Source organism: Melanostigma gelatinosum (genome assembly GCF_949748355.1).
Source record: "Melanostigma gelatinosum genome assembly, chromosome: 8".
NCBI classification, from domain to species: domain Eukaryota; kingdom Metazoa; phylum Chordata; class Actinopteri; order Perciformes; family Zoarcidae; genus Melanostigma; species Melanostigma gelatinosum.
In genome coordinates, this window is record NC_136641.1 from 14109499 (window position 1) to 14128439 (window position 18941).

An 18941-nucleotide genomic window follows, 5' to 3' on the forward strand; every position below is an offset into this window, starting at 1 on the left:
TCACTATTTATATCTCCTCAAATCTAAAGTCCTTGAGAGCGGAGAATTCTTGAGTCATCTTTTAGTTGTCAGACTCTTCTTTGAGTGACGTATTACTGTATGGACAAACAACTGTACCATCATTTGTTGCTACATTTTATCAGGAGTTCATGAATCTGACACCAGCCTTTGAATGGCCTCTAACAACCAGAACAAATCCTTCAGAACAAGCAGTCCAATAATTCCCTCTGGGCTTCACTCTGTCCTTTCATGTCATCACTAACTTGCTCAGCATCTCCTGTTTTTTGTTCCCAGCTAAAATGACAGCTCCTCAACCACTTGTGCATCACCTTGCATTACTGCAATCATTTAAAAATAGATACAAACGTATCGGTGTCACATTGACTTTCCTCTTCCAGTTAGACAAACACCATATGGCCGGAGTCTTTGTAATGTGAAATCCCTGCAGTCTTGGCAATCTGTGATTTGAAAACAGAGCGACAGAGAATGCAGCTACTGTACACCTTCAGTCTCATCAGTGCGTGGAGTAAATTGGTAAACCCAGACCACATCAGTGAGCAGCATGGCACGGTACTTCCCTTGTGTAATGACATGCAGGCAGATATACACAGGAGAGTTGTTTTTGTTTCAGAAGTGTGTGTGTGTGTGTGTGTGGGGGGGGGGGGGTGATATCTATATAGATATATAGATAGCATATAAAAGAAAGTAGATCTATGCATCCCTGTATTATTTATGCATTAACTTTCATTGATGGAGATCTAATACTTTCTGATTTTCATTTTACTACCAATGCCCTGTGCTTTACTGCCTTACTTTAAAAAATATATAATTTATTTAACCTGCAAAACTAACACATTGTGTAAAGACGTTCTTCCAGGCCAAAGCAGACTGCCGGGGGACTAGGATACATTGAGCTCCTATCGCCTCTTCTTCATCTCTTTTTGTTTGAATTCATGTCCCATTAATGTTCATTACTAATTTTGCTTCTTCCCCAGAGTCTTTGTGCTTTCTCATCTTCCAGGTTCCCATGGATTGTGGTTTTATCTGGACCATGGCCCTATTGACACCCACTGCTACTACCATTTTTATTGTTACTCACATTACCATTCTATATTAACGATACCATTAACGCACATTACTGACTTTGCTTCTTCACTCCTTCACTTTGTTTTTAAATCTCCTTTTGTTTTGCCTTATCTTTTGATGCTTTAATGGTTTTATGTGAAGCACTTTGAATTGCCTTGTTGTTGAAATGTGCTATCCAAATAAGCTTGCTTTGCTTTGCTTTGCCTTATACCTGGACCATGGTCTTGCCTCCTGCCGTGGTTCTGTCATATGCATTGAATGTGTTGTAACTCTGTTGTTGTTCATTCTGTACACATGACATCTATTACACTTCTGTCCATCCTGGGAGAGGGATCCATCCTCTGTTGCTCTCCTCAAGATCTCTTCCTCTTTTCTCCCCGTTCAAGGTTTTTTTGGGGTGGGGGGGGGGGGTTCCTGTTCTGATGTGAGGGTTCCGGGACAGAGGATGAAATGTGTACATATTGTAAAGCCCTCTGAGGCAAATGTGTAATTTGTGATTTTGGGCTATACAAAATGAAATTGAATTAAATTGAATTGAATTTTAGTGAGGCAGATCTTCTCTCTTCTCGTTTTTGGACTTTGGTGACACTGGACACAGTGAGACTGGACACAGTGAGACAACAATGTTCAGAGAGATTTTAGTAAGAAATCATGAAGCTATAAAAGTGAGGGGAATGCAAGTGGCATTTTGAAAAATGAATGGGACACGTCCCCCCATCTCCAATGGAAATTACACCCTTGGATATTTAGTATGTGGCAGTAAAAGTTGTAGTAAAACAAAGTAAAAGAAAGGTCAGAGTCCACAGTGGCAAGACTCCATTTGCTGAAAATTGCCATGACAGTTCCTGGTTGCAGCAATTCCCTGCACAACTGTGTCATACATGAATTTAAAGTGAAGTGTTCTGCCTCTGCGTCCTGTAAACAGGATCAACAATGGGTCGATGTCTGAATGAAACACGAATGCACAACACCTACCGAGAATCTTTTAACATCAATACCTTCTCTTTCCTGTATTTTTGCAAAGTGAACACATAACAAACCACTAAGCATGCAGTCAAATATAAAGCGGCAGAAGATTGGAGAAATATTTCCCAATTTTAAAGAATAAAACGTCAGTAAAAGAAGAAGACAAAGAAAATAAAATAAAATACCACTCTGCAGTCTGACCACAAAGCAAACCTAGAAGAAATAAAATGAAAATGCATCACCATCTCCCATATCAGGACAACAAGATATTTTTGGGATGAAACTATTAAACCTTAATATGATCTCCACACAACAGAGACGCCACACATTACACGGCCGATCACACTGCAGATTTAATTTAAAAAGAAATATTTCAACATGCAATGAAATGAATATAAATCTTTCATGAGCCTCTCAGAATCAGAGCAGCATGTGGCTTTTGGACTTTAATTACCTCTGTTTGACGATATCTCTGCCCCAGTTGAACGTTAATGAAAATTTATGAAAAACCAATTCACTGTGAAACCAGTCAGGATGTGATGGTGTGTCTGGAGAAGAAATTGCTTTTTTTACCCTCTGCTTCAGGAAATCATCTAAAATGCATAATTTTAGTTATGACCTGTTAGAAAGGGAGCAGTAAAGCAAACATTTATGAAAGGAAAGAAATCAATAAAAGAAATCTAAAAGATCAAATCTGGGTCTTTGGATCAGGTGTAGCCTGATGTAGGCTTCATTAGGTTTGGCAGACATTCAGGCTCAGCTTTTTTTCCCAGTTGCTATTTTTATACATTTGTATATATGATTTGAAGAAAAGTCATCTTTTTCACCCGACTACAGCAATACAGATGCCAAATCAAAACCCAGCAGTCCATTGGAAAAACAGTGTGCCAGAACCCATGAATTGCAAATTTAGTTCCCGCAGAATATAATGAAATCTGAGTCTGATTGAAAAATATTTAGCAACTTGTGTTTGTCTAGAAACATTTGTGAATGAGTAGAAACTTCCCAACTGCACATCAATTTTCAATTGAGTAAGACAATTGTTCGCTCATGTCAATTTAAGATCAGGACACAGTGAAGATGTATTACAGTAAATGTTTTATCTATTTTGAGTTCGGGATCTGTGATGTCTTATATACGTGTGTTTGTTCAGACTGCTAACATCTCATTTTTCCAGCTTGGTGATAATGTGAACTTCTTGTTTCCTCGATTGCAAAACAGCCAAATAAAACAGCATACATCTTGTGATGAGATGAAACAATCTTTTGCACCATTCTCAGCCTTCACTGCATGTTTGACCGTCCCAGTGGGGCAAATCTAATTGTTTCTAATGAGCTTTTCTGAGTCAACTGAAGGGTTACGGTCATGCAGGAGTTTATTACTTTCATAATGTGGGTGTTGGGAAGTCCTTTGAGACAGTCGGGCTATTCTATAAACCTATCTTGATGAATGTTCAGTGGAGAATAGGCTCTACCTGTAAAGACTAATAAGAGCTCAAAGTTGCCTGAAGGTTTTCCACTTTAATTGTCAAAAACAGCAGCTACTTTTCCCGAACTCTCTTCAGTTAAACACGGCCTAGTGTTTCATTTTCCATGGACACAGTTCATCTGAATCCCATCATGGATAAGCAGCACGCTCATTGTTTCGTATATCCAATGCCAGCTCTAGTAATCTTGTTTATTTTCTTCATCGGTCTGTCACGCAATCTGTTCAATCCAGAGAAATCTGTTCAGTACTTTTATTTAGCTTTTTGCTATTTGATAAATCAGGTTGTTTATGATTGTGGAGACTTGATGTGGTGAAATTATGTCTTTGCAGTTCTCTTCGTTACCATAGGAAGGAAAGTGCACACATATGCTGGCAAATAACATAAAGGAAGGAGGGGAAAGCTGCACACTCATAAATCAGATACAGTCTTTGCATGTCAAATCATATTAACAAATGTTTCAGCTCGTAGAGGGCTTCTGGATTCATCTGACTGACTGGAGCATCACGAAATGCACCCTCCAAAATATCACAAAGTGGAATCAACACTGCTCAAAAATGATCACCTTCATAAAAGACGTATTTGTTTTGTGGCTGTTGCATTAAAATGAACGAATGTTACACAGCTGTACCGAATACATTGGAAGCTGAGTGTAAGTCTACCCATCAGTCTTTTTTAAGGAGAAAAATGTAATATTCGGAGTAAATGGATTGAGAAGTTCAGCTAAAAATCCTACAGGACAAATTATCAGTTGGGTTTGAATCCACAAACAAACAAAACTTCATTAATTTCAGTGATTCTCTATATCGTACATTTATCTATGTGCTACTCTTTGCTCCTTCTTTACTTGACTACAAGTATTGTACGTGTAACTTGGACATGTACTGTATATATGTTGTAGACTTTTTACTGAGTTTTAATATCACCATTTCTATGATCTTGTTGAACGACCTTTGAGTCAGATGATTCCTGGCTTTTATCCAGAAAGAACAAGATGATATGTGCCGTAACAATGACTCATCAATGTCCTCCAACATACCAAATATCTTCATATTGTTTTTCAAAACCAAATAGCAGGGAACACTGAAACAAGTTCTTGGAAGAAACAGATACAAGACCGTGATTTGGTGTTTCATCAGTCAAATCTTGACATACAATATAGGCTAATGAGAAAGTCAATGAACATAGGAATTCATTAATAATGAAACACAAGTTTGAATCATTGAAATTCGAATCAATTACAATGAGTGTGTGAGTTCATTTTAAACTGAAAACAGTGTGCTGTGGGTGTAGGTCATCTAGTTAACATAATGACAAAAGCTAATGCCTTAAGTCTCCTGCATGTAGAATATTGAGATCAATATCTCAAATGACTTTGACAGCACAGTCTAATGATCACAATAAATACATATAAAGCATATAGAGCCGGAGATAGCACAAAGTCACATTTCTGAATCCCAAGCTGTCATGTTTTAGGTGGCATCTTCCAGTAAATTCTTATCTCTGCTGCTCCTTATGAGACTTTTAATACACAAGGACTCCCATCGTTGAGAGCACTTTTCAGAGAAAACATTAGGGCGAAAATAACAACAGAAGGCACAGAAGTCTTTCATGATGATTTAAAATACCTCAAGAGAGAATATGAGTGAGAGAGAATTTTCTTTCAGGGATTTCGTTTTTTTTTTTTTACATGAGTGTTTTTAAAGTAATAGTCTTCCAAGCACGGCACTGAAACCACATCAAAGAACTGGGTGAACTTTTAACATCTCTAAATGTCTGTAACAAAAAGATGAAGTACCACAATCCACTGTCCATTCTGAGTCACATTAATTCATGGGGTAATCTCGCTCTCATTTCTGTCTGAAACAGCTTCATGTGAAGATTACTCTTTAACATGACGGATAAAAAGCTGTTTCAAGCTTCAGACTGAGTTGAGAGTTCAGTTTGAATCTGATTTTAGAGTTCTCACATTAAAGCGACAAGGAAGTTTAATTGTGTGGTGATTTTACATTATTCTAATCATAATCATAATTCGAGTCAATTCCTGTCAACACCATCAGAATAAATTGGCTTAAGAACCATTATAAAGATGAAAATAAGTCAAATAGATACTTGTTTTGGTTTACTTTCTATTTTGGGTTCAGTCCAAGTTGTTCTCCTGGGAAGAGCAGTTCTCAGGGGATTCGTCTTTCAATACACAATGTTTACTTGTTTACCATTAAACAGAAGGCGAGCCTTCTGTCGAATAACTCCAGCAGTAGTATTGTCTCAACTACGTCCCCTGTGGGGACCAATAAAGGCGTATCTTAACTTAAAATATTACTTCAATGGAAACACACACAGCAGGTAACCAACAAGAGATGGTAAGTTCTAAGTGCTTGAAACAGGTCTAATGTAATGATGTCAATGGTATCTTATGTTGGATTACTACATCTGGTGTATTGTGCATAACAATAAAGCAATTTTTGCCAGCTATTTGTGAGGCCATCTGCCAGAAATTTCGGCAGAATTTTTGGTGATATCTTTGATGAAGAGGTTAGTGATGGTGAATTTCCCTCGATATTTAAGAAACAAGATGTTGCCATCTGAGGAAACACATTCAACTCTACTCTGTGTCTTGTGATATTTCTTTCGATGAGTTGCTGTAGCTATTTATCGGTTTAGGGAATTTCATTTCATATATGAAAGCAAAATCCAATACAATGGTAAAATGTGGTGTTTTTAAAGACAATTACCTGTTTAGAAGAAGAAGAAGAAAGAAAGAAGAAACATTCCTTTATTAGTCCCACAGTGGGGAAATGATTCTCTGCATTTGACCCATCCCTGTATATATAGGGAGCAGTGGGCTGCCAATGACAGGCGCCCGGGGAGCAGTTAGGGGTACAGTGTGTTGCTCAGGGACACTTCGACACAGGACACGGTGCAGCCGAGTATCGAACCGGTTATTTTAACGGCTCATTTGGGACAAACTGATGACAGACATTTATTAATATACTAAATCTCATGTACAGTATCTTTCACCTCTCTTTGAGCTTCCTTCCTTCCAAATATCAGACAGATATACGTCTGCACCCAATTAAAGCAAGAATAATGGTGGGAATACTGTGTATACATGCCCCAGTACCAGCCAATCCCGGCGCTCACATTTGGGTTGTATAGAACTTGGAGTGTTTGTCTGAATATGAAATTATGTTAAAATGCACCAACAAAAAGCTGAAAAAACCCCATTAACTGCAATATGAATCTGAATGAAGTACAGTGTGATTTGGACTTATTGTCTGTCTAAAGAAACAACTAAATGAAAAGCAAACAGGTAGTAAAACTAAGGATGAACACACTATACCTTGAGTGCATGTGAGTCTGTGTGTGTCTATTAGTGTGAGCTGCAGAGCCAACAGGACAGACCTGGGACACTCAGCCATTGGTAGCGAAGCAGCAGAAAACTAAAACCAGGGCAGCCACTGATCCACTGAGAAACATCTCCATATGTGACAGGTTGTCCGCCTTTAATTAAGCTCTCAGATCTTCTCCATATTTTATCATGGTCATTCATATTCATCGACAATATAGAATGTGGACATCGTCTCCTTTGGGGCCACACTTTACTCACACGAGGAAACTTCCAGGCCACTGAGTAACCGCAGTCAATGGTACCAGAAAATGTGGGCCGGTGCTGCAATGAGCAGGAGGGAAGATTGGAAAGAGGATGAGTCAGGGGGAGCCCACGGAATGCATTTAAATCTACTGTATTAAATCTCACGGTACTGATTTTCCACCTTATTTCAATGATTAGTCACAGCGATGACATGTTTTCAAAGCCCACGACACACACTTATGTCCTCTGTGCTGCCGTGGCCACTTTTAGCGAACTAGTTGATCGGGTTGACTCCAAATAGTTGACCATGTAATCCGAGGAGTCGGATTTGGCCAATTTCATGTGGTAACGAAATAAAGAATCATTCATAAATAACAACATGGCTATTTCCAAATCAAAGAACAGGACTACATTGATTACCCAGAGCACTCACAGAGCTAACAGCACTATCAGAGCGCTGAATATATTACTCGCTGTAATCAGCTGAGGGAGGCGACACAGTTCAAATTGTATCTTTGTAAGAAGCAACTACACAAAGAGTTCTCTCATTGCCTCTAGGTATATACAGTTTGTTCAGTGTCGTACTATTTCATCGAAGCTGCTAGTGGAGCTTTTGGTCAGCCACAGCGGCTTCCTGTAATACAGCAACAGAACACATTATATCGATTTTGGAATGGAAATCACCCATCATCACACTGGGATGGTCTAATGGCGTGTTCACGTCTCATGGGATCAATGGGACAGATTCCCATGAGAGGAACTTGCAAGCGTTCACATCATTGAATTGGTTGCATGATCACAGAGTTGGTCGTATGACAATTAGAATCATTTTCCATGAGAAGCTTAATATTCATCAAATCTGTGTTTAGTTACATTTAACGTCGGTGTTTGGCCAATGTGAAGCATCAAGATCTGTTTAGTTTTCAGGCACTTCCGTATTATTAAGTGCCACGTGAAATATATCAGAGCAAGTTGTAGACTCATTACTCACAACTCAAATACAACATGAACGTGGCATGAAGAATCTCCACGTGTCCAATTCTCCGTCTCTGTCATTTTCAATGTTGCTGAAATGTTTGTTGTTACATACGTTGACCAGAAGCACAAATGTAACCAGTTGTTTTTCAAGATGTCACAGCAGGCATTATTAAAAATGCTAAATAAATGAATAAAAGATCCTCTCCTGACATGTTTTAAGACTAACAAATCAACTCTGGCTGGAATAATAACTTGCGATATTTTTTATATTTCAATATTTTAATGACTGAAAACACGATGTATCCTATTTAACTGAGAAGACGATTCTCCGTGTGTTTGCAGTGGAGGTTTTTAAGTTACATGACACTTCCGTGAGTTACAGACTGGACCATGATTGGCTTAGGCATTAGACTCACCCTCCTTTGATGTAATCCAGGAAGGTGTGCTCTGACTCCACATTGAATGACAACAAGGACACCTGTGGGAAAAAAGGTCCAACTACATTATCTCATGCTTGCTAATTAAGGAAAGCTAAATCTACCAATCTACACATTAACACTGACCTCTGAGCTAACCACCCACAAAATGACTTATCCACGCTGAATGGTTTTGACGCCGGGGCAGCATATTAGTATGACAATCACTGAGAGAACATCAGTGTGGCAGACCACTGATGGATGATCAGTGTAATGGAAAACAGGCCGCGGATTTTAATTACAGAGTCATCGCATACAGAGAGAGCAGCCAAAGTACTCAGGCAGTAACAAAAGCTCAGGCTCATCTATAAACACCCATCACTACTCTTCACTAATAGGACAGACAAGAGTCCCTTTATGCATTACTATGGACTTGGTTATTCAACCTGTTTCAGGCCACGAGACTGTTTTCTGATCTACTTAAATTCACTGTCTGGATCACAAGCCCCGAGACTGGAACAAAAACATTTAACAGACCTGAACTGCCTCATACAATCCACTTAGAGGAAACTTCCTGATGAATACAGAAGCAAAGCAGGGTCGGGGGGGAGGGGGGGGGGCACCAGGAGCTTTGCTCTTATCTCTCACCGTCCCAGAGTTGATGTATCTCTTTTTCTTTATTTTCTTCTTGGCATTCACCACCTGGTATGAAGGCAGAGTAGAAAAGAAGGATGATGATAATACAAACTTGCAGCTCAATTCTTTTTATCCCCCCCTTGGGCATGTAATAAAAACATTGTTGTCCTCCTACTCCATATCTGTAAGGGTAATGGAGCATAGGGACTGAATCCAATAACTGTAGTAGGTGAGAATGAGATAGCATTGATCATGCCCCGCAGCAAGATACAGATTATTCAGCACCTACACTGTGCTGTACATTTTACATTTTACCAAGCTTGGGGATGGTGGGACGCATTATGTCTGTCCCAACCATTAACTTGTGATAAATAATGATGAAATGTAATGTAGGGAAAACAGACAAACGTGAGTGATAAGCAAGACAAGCTGATTATGAGCCATTACATGTGTAAGAAATGGCCAGAATTTTAAGAAGTTTAAAACGTTTTTTATTTCAATGAAATAACATTATCAACGTCCAGTCTGCCCTCAATCAAACATGAGGAGTATAGCTTCCCTGAGTCTGTGTGCGTTTTGATACTTTGTTTATTCGATTAAATCCAAAGTGGCAGAAACGAGAAAACAACTTCATTTTTTGTTTCGTCCTCCCCATGGACATGGACCTTCAGTAAGCAGTGAGCTCGAACTCAGCCAATGGTGTAAACCCCAACAGCGGGATCTGATCCCGGGAGACTGTCCCGACTCCCCACCGGATCAGCAAACTTTTTGTTGCTGACGTTTCAAAGGTTAGATGCAGCGAGCACTGCGACTCTCAGCGCTGGGGTTTGTGCTGGCTGAATTTGGTCCGTCTCCCGGAACCGCCACATGCTCTTCTCCGGACGGGGTGGTCTACAAGCTCTCTTGGCTTTTTTTTTTTTTGTAAGATAAGAATAAATAAACAACTGTCTTACAAGCCACAATTATATGAACTCAAGTATCTGTTGCAATTTCAGTTCGATTAGTCTGTTGTTTTTCGGCTCAGAGGGTGTGTTTTGTGCTATTGGGTTAGCCTTTGTGCTAACATTACTGGGTAAGCTTGCTGAGCAGCAGCTCTCACTCATTATCCGGCTCAGTGGGTGTGTGCTGAAGTAAATTTTGAAAGTGTTGTGTTGAAGTGTATTTTTATAAGTTAAAGTGGCTCTCAGAGTTTCGTCGAATTTTAAGTACCGGTATTCTCACCCTGCTGTAGTTCATAGTTGGCATTACACGTCGCCTCTTTAAATTAATGCCACTTTTGGATCCTGCAGGCAGAAACATGTGCGCAACACTGAGCAATCACAATTTAAAATCTCTGCTGCTTATTCTATGGATCTGCACACAAACATAAAGCACAAGCCTGAAGGAAACTGTGATGTACAATAAAGCAAAATGTATCCCACTCTCCCTCTCTCTTCTGTTCTGCCTCTGTGGCTTCTGATGCTACTCCTCAAGACAGATGATGGCTTATAGCACCGCGGTCATCACTGCCAGGTTCACATTATGTCATACAGACATCACCTTCAATTACATCAGCCTCTGTTGGCATTAGCCTGCTGTCATCTTGCATCACAGATCTGATGTTTGCAGGCCCTGTTTCCTGTCAGGTAAAGCACACAGGAATCTGCCAAGAGTCAAACACCTCGACTGGTGACCTATTCAAATTATTTATTTGTCAACTGTGATAAGGTGGCTTCATGTCGTTTTTGACCACATTTTGAAATTGATTCAAGTGCACTGACCTGGCAAAGAGTGGATGAAGAAACTGCTGTGTTTCATTTTCTAATTAGAATACAGCAAGGTTTGGTGAAGGGTAATGGATACGCCTTCTTCTGCCATATCAGCAGTGTGAAAGGGCAACTCTGCATGCTACTTACTAATCTCTCTTTCTCATTATGTCTCTCCTCACCTATCCCCATCTACTCACAGCCCACTCCCTCTTTTCACTGGCCCTGTTCTTTCCTTAAGCCACCAAAATGAGTCCCCCCAGCACCCAATAGTAATACTAAAATACAAGATTTAGGGCAACATTCTGGACACATTCCTGAGATAAAAAAAAAGAAGTTTTAAACAGAGGTCAGTTATTAACACTATCAGTATGGACTCTCTTTATCTCCACTCACCTCGTAGACGCTTGACTGGTTCTGACCTCGACATAGCTCTTTATAGCTGGTGGTGAGTTCACCGATGAAATCGTGGCTGCAGAAAAGAGACAAAACCTGCATGATACAATGTTCACTCAGATGCAACCCTGAGAGGGAGAAGATTAAAGTAACAACCACTGACGCACAGATGGAATCAAATAGTCAATTGTTAATGAAAAAGAAACAGACAATATTGTGAATGTGAATGAAAATGTAATTATAGTTAAAGGAGAAATATGGAGACAGTGAGCAAGACATGTGGAAGAATTTATAAATTCTATGAATTATCGCTGTTCTGTAAATGCTGTTGTGTATGCAACCATTACCTCCCGTCTCTGTCCCAGTCATACACCTCCACTTTGATTGTCCTGGAAAACACATCAAAGGAGAGGACAAAGTGTTGAGCACATTTATGTAGCATGTGAACCACCTCATGTCCTTGAGGGGAAACTTCCCAGAGAGCCTTTCTGAAATGACCTTACAGAAAAAGCTTTTTAAGCTCATTAATTGTTTGTGAAAGCTGAAATAAATCAACCAGAGAGAGAGCCTGCTCTGTGTCAGCAAACAAGATGTGTTTTTACATTCATCAGGTAATCACTCAACCTAGACTGAGACCAATACCTATTCCACACAGCCGAGTTTCTGTCAGTCTTGCATTCAAAAAAGCTTTTCAGAGCCGGTTGCTAAACTGCCATCATGGATTTAATAACTTCTTTACTCGTTTATGTTTCTCACAGAAGAGAGACTTTGAGGTTATTGCCAGGAGTTTGGGTAAAGCATTTCCCTGCACAAGCCAAAGATAGAAAACTAACCTCTTGGGAGGGAGCATATTTAGCAAGTTCCTGAAATAAGTTGGAAGGCAAGAATCCAAATAAGTAAGCCTGAGATAATTCACTCAGAAAGAGGAAATTAATTCCTCTTTTATTCTTTATCTGATGGAAAGATCAATGTCTCCCCCCCCCCCCATCAGCAGCTGTCAATCATGCGTCTCTGAGTCCAGGAGGAGGCAAGGTGCTGGAGGGCTCTGCCCTGTCATCCTGACCTGAACTCATTCTGTCTGCACTTCATGTGTTTCCCCTTTTACAACGAACGTGTGAGATCCATGTAGTGCAGAGAGAAATAAGGCAAGAATTATCACATTAATTTGTGACGAAGCCAATCAAAAAGCTGTTCGCTGCTATATTAAAGTTATGAATGTCTTATAGAGAACCTGTAAATACTGCAAACATCCAGAAGAGAACAGATATTCAGATTTCAGAGTAAGAGTGAGAGAACGATCAAATCTTCCTTGTACTCTTGACTGAAAAACAAATGTGTTTTGACACTCGGAAGATAATTCCCCAATGATGCGTCAGTCAACATCAATTTTCTCAAATGTAATGTTCTTGCAACTGATGATCATGGTTGTGAGCAGCACTACGACACGATCAAATGTACTGGTGACGATACAGAGAATTTGTTCCTGGATCAATCTAATTTCGGTTTCTGCACCCGCTGCATGTTTTAATGCAAATAGAAGAGATTTCACTCTCTGATTGCTATTAAAGCCAGATGATTACATGAGATTTGACAAATTCAAATGAGGCCGAAGACGTGACTCAGAGTCCACATAAACTAAACTGCCTTAGATTTACAGGTAAAAGATGGGCACGGAGGAAATACGAGGAAGAAAACATAAGGTGTTTGTGCACTGCAGCATCGGCCATCCTAGGACCTCTCTCTTCTGTCCCATCTGGTCCTTCTAGACATCTCGGATCTGGATCTTGTCCTCCAGAAGACTACGTCTCAACTCCCGTCTCTTCTAACTGTGTGAATGGGATCCTTGAGTTTTAACTCTTGAGTGTATGTGTAGTCTGTCCTTTTTCTAGGTTTTTCTGGTGCAATAATTGATCAAATATTATTATTCTGTTATCCCATGGTGTCATGTTATTGCTGTCTACTCTATGTACAGGAAATGTGTTGCGTGTCTTTGGCTTAAATCGGGGAAGTCTGCATTGTATATATAATATATTTTTAACAGAGTTTAAATTTGATTTGCTGAGAAGCAGTAAATCAAAATAATGAAATTGGCAGTGGCTCTGCTGTGTAGAAGTTTTATTTCACAGGAAATGTCAGAGAGGCCCCAAAGTTGCTGAAGATTTATCTCGCCATCAAAATCCTCAAAGGGAGTCAGTCTTCTTTCATGCTTCCACTCCATCTGTCTGACCCAATTAGCTTCTCCAGGCAGGTGACGAGAGCCAGGATCGAAGTGAAGAACCCAGCATGGTGGAGAGGGCGAGGTTTGACTTCTACACACTCTCATGGCTGCCTGGGTCTGCACACTTTCATCTCTCTCTCTCTCTCTCTCTCTCTCTCTCTCTCTCTCTCTCTCTCTCTCTACATTAAACCATATTGAAAAAACTACACAGCATATTGAAATGCTCCGCACTCCGTCTGAGTATGTGTATAGTGTACAGAACAATTTACTGTACAACATCATTCATCTTACCGGTCATAGTCTCCGTTGCAGAGCGCTCTGACAGGGATGGAGAAGGGCTGCCACACAGGGTTCAGCGTGTTCTTCACCACTTCAGTCTTGTGGCAGATGGTGAACCTGGAGACGCAGGTCGATGGAGATTTAAAATCCTACAAGACAAATCTCTAAGAAAAACCAACCCAGTGATACAACTTTGCTTTCGAGACCATGCCTGCAGGAATTTATCTCAATGCCGATGAGTCTTTGATCTCCACGCCCCCCTACCTGTCTTTGATAGGCTACAATGGAATACCCACTGAGAAGAAAAGGCAGGAGACAAACTCACGTGCCATCCTCATTGCTTCTGTAGAAGACCATGAAGGGGTCCGACTTTCCAAAGAAGTCCTTTTTGTCTAGTTTGTTGGCACAGAATTGCATGGTGGCGTAATCCTACAGACAAAGGAAAATAACAGACTCAGAGAGATGAAAAAACTAAAACTAAAGGACATTGCAAATCCATGCTTCTGCCTCTATTTGCCTCCTGTTGTTTATTTATACATGCTGTGTGCCAAGATATAAAAGCACTGAAGCACCAGATAAAAGCAAAGTGCTGACTGAATCCTAATTAGAGGAGAGTGAAACCAGCCAGTGGATGCTCGTTTCCAAAAAATCTGCAAATGCATTCAGTCATCAGCATTTCTCTTATTGTGCTACTCCTGCATAACAACAGTGAGACCATACGGAAGTAAATAAATGGATTCTAAACCCTGCATATGGAGGAGGAGGAGGCTGCGTACAAAAAGGATGTGCGGGGTGTGAGTGCAGCTAATGATACGTTAGAAAGGCTGGAATAATTATATTCATTTAGGCAGCATTTCAATGTGCGCTGCCATTACAAGGACAATGAAAATGCCCTAAAATGGTCTTGGTTCCAGATAGTCTCCCTGTGGCCAAGATATTAGTCTGCGTTATATAATAATGAAGCATAGCTGGCACAGTCTGGACAGGTAAACAATATCAATATCAATAGAAACTCTGCAAAGTGTTCTGCATAACTGACCGCTTTTACCTCAATGCTGTGTAAGACTTTAAAAAAAGTTGTTAGACCTTTAGCATACCGTAGATGCAAGTCGAGTGTCTAACTGTCATATTTTAAAGCATGAGATGTGATGCAAGAAGATATTTTGGGGCCTTCATCTGGCAGAAAGAAGAGCTGCTTTTAGATTTTAAAGTGCAGCTATTAGACCTGAATCAGCATGGTGATGCACTGGGTTTCCATCGATTGCTTTGACCCAGATCAGTGTGATGTGCTATGCCTCACTAACCCCCATCACATCACTTAATGCCTTGGACAGGACCCAGACCAGCCTCTGATGCAAATGCTCAGAAAAAGATGGATGTCCCTACATGGATTGTCCTAAAAATGTAGCTAATTTGATTATCACCATTTGTACAATGTCTAATTGTACAATAATGTCTAATTGTCCAATCACACTTCATGTGTCCGTGCAACACTGTGGAGCTGTTAAGATGAAAGTAAAGTAAAGAGCCGATTAAAACAGGTGATTACCGGTAAATTAAGCAGGGCTATTGTGTATTGTATTTTCTTTACAAACTGTCATTTTCAGTTAATTTCTGTGTTTCTACGGTATCACTTCTACAATATAGGTAGGGAATATTTTTTTTATTTTTTTGGATATGAATCAGCAAAGCTGCCATCCACTGTGCTTGAAGAAAGTCAAGCTCATCAGTAGAGTGGCACAAGAACAAGAACATCTAATTTGGCATGTTCCCATTGTGGCTTGTTTTGGGATTTTAGCTAAGGTCAGTCATCCAAACCCTTAAAAATAGAGGCATCCAATAACTGTCCTGCTTTACTCTGACACGGCCTCTGCAATTACACTATCATGGCAACAGCGTGCCTTAAGCCTTCATTAGGCACGGATAACACATACCCACTTTGGTGCCTTGCTGTGTTTTCTCATTAAGTGTGGAAAATATGGCAGAACATTAATTTCAACCACTGAGGTTTAAGAGCAGCAGGGGAATACTGAGTGCAGTCTGTATCCTCTTTTCCATTTCCCTGTTCCCCAAAGGCATCGCTGCATGGGTTAAGTGTTAGAGCAATGCACGCTGTCACTTGAGTAAGACTGGTCTTTCAAAGGAATACGAAGCAATACCTGAAATGAGGACTTGGGTGAAGGATTTCTATCAATGTGAGGAGCAGTTTTATATATACACAAAAAATAATTACATCATACAATCCAAAAAGTTAATTGGGCTTGTTGATGAGTATAGGAAAGCGAATGGTGAGCTGGTGGGTAAATACTATACATACAGTCGGGAGAAAGACATGGAAGAACAGTACATCTTTATATGAACTGAATCATACTTGAACAGGCAGAAATTAAAACAATCTCTGTCCGATGTAAAGTGTTGTGTGTTTTACTTAGATTTAAATCAGCCTGAGCTGCAGCTGGACTGAGAGGATGAACTGAGAGAGCCAGCTGCTGCTCAGCATGTTACATGTGCCAGAGTTAGCGATAGCCAAGAGAAAGTATTTGATCCATGCAGAGGCTGTCGCTATCTCTAATGATACCTGGCAAATCCACCACGAAGGTGAGCCAACCAACCTAGCGGTTAACAATCCCTGGAGAACTTCCCCAGTCGAATCCCACTCTGCTGGTTTTAGTTTCCCCAAACAAGATTTGCAGTGTTTTCCTCAGGCGAGGCAGCAACTCAGCTGCTGCCATTTATTGGTCACATGTGGATTATAGAATAAACACCATCCAAATGGATGGTAGCAATTCCAAACTGCTCTAACTCACAGGTGTGGGACTTGTTCTCACAGCAGGGTCTTCAGATGATTCCATTATAGTATGCATTTTCTCTCAGTACCCTATTCTTTCTTAAAACATGAGGTTTTTCTTTTCAGGGTCAATAATTCTGTGTAAACAGGGCAGGTCTGGAGTGGCATGTCTGTGTCTAATGGAGTCTGGGAGAAAGGAAATGGTAATTTGTACCAGTTATGATCATTTGCATTTATATTACAAAACCCTTCTTGAAGTGGTGCTTTGCAGTGATGATGCTAACCATCATCATTGCAGAACCACTGCACCTGGTGACTCACAGCAGCCCCTCAATGACTGTGCAGGCTTCAATCCAGCAACAACCAAATCAGTAATGTAAAGGCATGGCAGTTTTATTTTGAGCATGGCAGTTTTATTTTGAGCATGGCTTATCTGTTTCACTCTAATCGGGGATTGTTTATCAGGAAATAAATGGTGCTATCCATAAAACGTCCTCAAAGTCAGGTACAACAACTGTGAAACCATACGTGCTTTTTACTCAACATGTATGACTGGAAGTTACAAAGCTTTGAACCATTAGATGCCGACATGCGTTAGGATATCGTAAAACATCCACACGGTAGTTGCTGATCAAAGACTTGTTTATAGCCTCCGAGGGAGGCCAGTTGTTCCGGTCAATAAGTCTTGATACTTCCACTGGCAGCAGTATATTGAGATTACTATCTTCATTTAGCAGTGCAGAGAGAAAGCCAATGGGTATCAGTGGACACAGGTTATTAACACAGATTTATGGATTCCAACACAACACATCGGAGGAGAAGTCTGCTTCAGTGATGGGATTGAAAGCAAGCTCATTAAATGGCATTCAAACTCATAGCATATTCACTATGTTTACAATTTCAATTTGACAAACGTAATTGCAAAGAGACATGGCGTATCCTGCTGGTTTAATGGGGGCTGTTACGACATAATATATCTAACTGAAGCCAAGGCTATTAAACAAGCCACTTCACTCACTATATGCATTACAGGACGTACACAAAATGCACCATTTCCCTGTGTCTCAAACCATTTCACAGTGACATGCCACAATCAGTTACGCTCAATATGTTCGACTGAACTTCAGTGTGCCGTTGTTAAAGGGCCCAATTCAAATTAGATCAGTGAACAGTGCAAAACATTTATTATGAAACCCACGTTGTGAGCAAATATATAAGGGTTAAAACTATTTAAACTTACTCTGCAGTTTCCCAGCTCCTCAGCAGACAGGATAATGGTCCCACATTTCTTCCCAGGTATGCCACTGTGAAAACAAATACAAATCATTCACTCTTACAGCAAATATTGTAGACAGCACAATGATGAAGATCCATTCGATCACATTGTTTGTGGCTTAAATGGCATTGAGAGGCATCGTGCTGACTTTTGCATTTCCCACGAAGAGGTACAGTAAATCTGTGATTCAGGGATTCTATTACCACCAGAGAGTATACCAGACACCTAAATAATAATAATAATTAGAAAGATAATCGCTAATAAGGCAGTCACACTTTTCACTTGAGGTGATGATTGTACAGGTGTATTTTTACATAAACTTACAGTTTTAATCATAGAATTCCTTACAGAATGTGACATTAGAGTGACATTAGACTGACAGCTCTAACGAGCACATTATCTTTTTTCACCTTTGTGACCGAATCAAAAACCAGCTATAAATACAGGCTCTTGAGTTCATTCGTACAATGTGGAACAAAACTCCTCTTATCCCTGTTTGCCAGCGTTATGCTGACAGTTTAAAGCTCCGCGGGTCTGCAGTTGTTTACCGCTGATTCCCGCTCCAGCAGATGATCAAGACGTATCGTAGCACAAGAGAGGTCCCTGTGTGTCTGCATTTCTATGCTTCACCTCTTCAGTAGCTTGCCAACCCAATGGTGCTAACAAAATAGAGACAGAGTTGCTCCAGAGGTTTTTTCTAAATGGTTTTGGGCTGTACTCTTTGAAGCGGAAACAAAATGAGATTTTTTTTCATATTCAATCCCTCCAACTCTGCATCCACTGAAGCTGTGCTAAGAAGGCAGAGCCCATTCCAGCAAGACGCCATATCTACTTGAGCATATCTACTTTCCCATCGTGCAGAAGCACTCCCGGCTGCTGACACTCCTGTCATCTTTCCGGACAAAGAAGGAAATTACAAGGGAATCCTGCTGTGACCGTAGCTGGAGAGCAATCATTAGAAGGTCAGACTTGCTGCAGATCCTCATTAAGCTATGGCGGTTCATCTGACTGCCAGTTATACTGGATTCCATACTGATAAATGGGAGGCAGAATTTGACTACAGCCGCAGATGCTCG

The 18941-nt window shown here is 40.3% G+C and overlaps 1 protein-coding gene across 2 annotated transcripts in view; it reads right to left on the bottom strand.

Annotated features, from left to right (window-relative positions):
* Positions 1-18941, bottom strand: part of cpne5a (copine Va) — a gene marked incomplete at both ends in the record, with an annotated part of 60504 nt that overhangs the window by 12194 nt on the left and 29369 nt on the right. For both annotated transcript variants that reach the window (XM_079272826.1, XM_079272825.1), the window contains 7 exons: positions 8528-8589; positions 9176-9229; positions 11305-11380; positions 11652-11693; positions 13814-13918; positions 14127-14230; positions 17830-17893. In XM_079272826.1, the coding sequence (XP_079128952.1) occupies positions 8528-8589; positions 9176-9229; positions 11305-11380; positions 11652-11693; positions 13814-13918; positions 14127-14230; positions 17830-17893 (507 nt within the window). The remainder of the gene's footprint in view (positions 1-8527; positions 8590-9175; positions 9230-11304; positions 11381-11651; positions 11694-13813; positions 13919-14126; positions 14231-17829; positions 17894-18941) is intronic.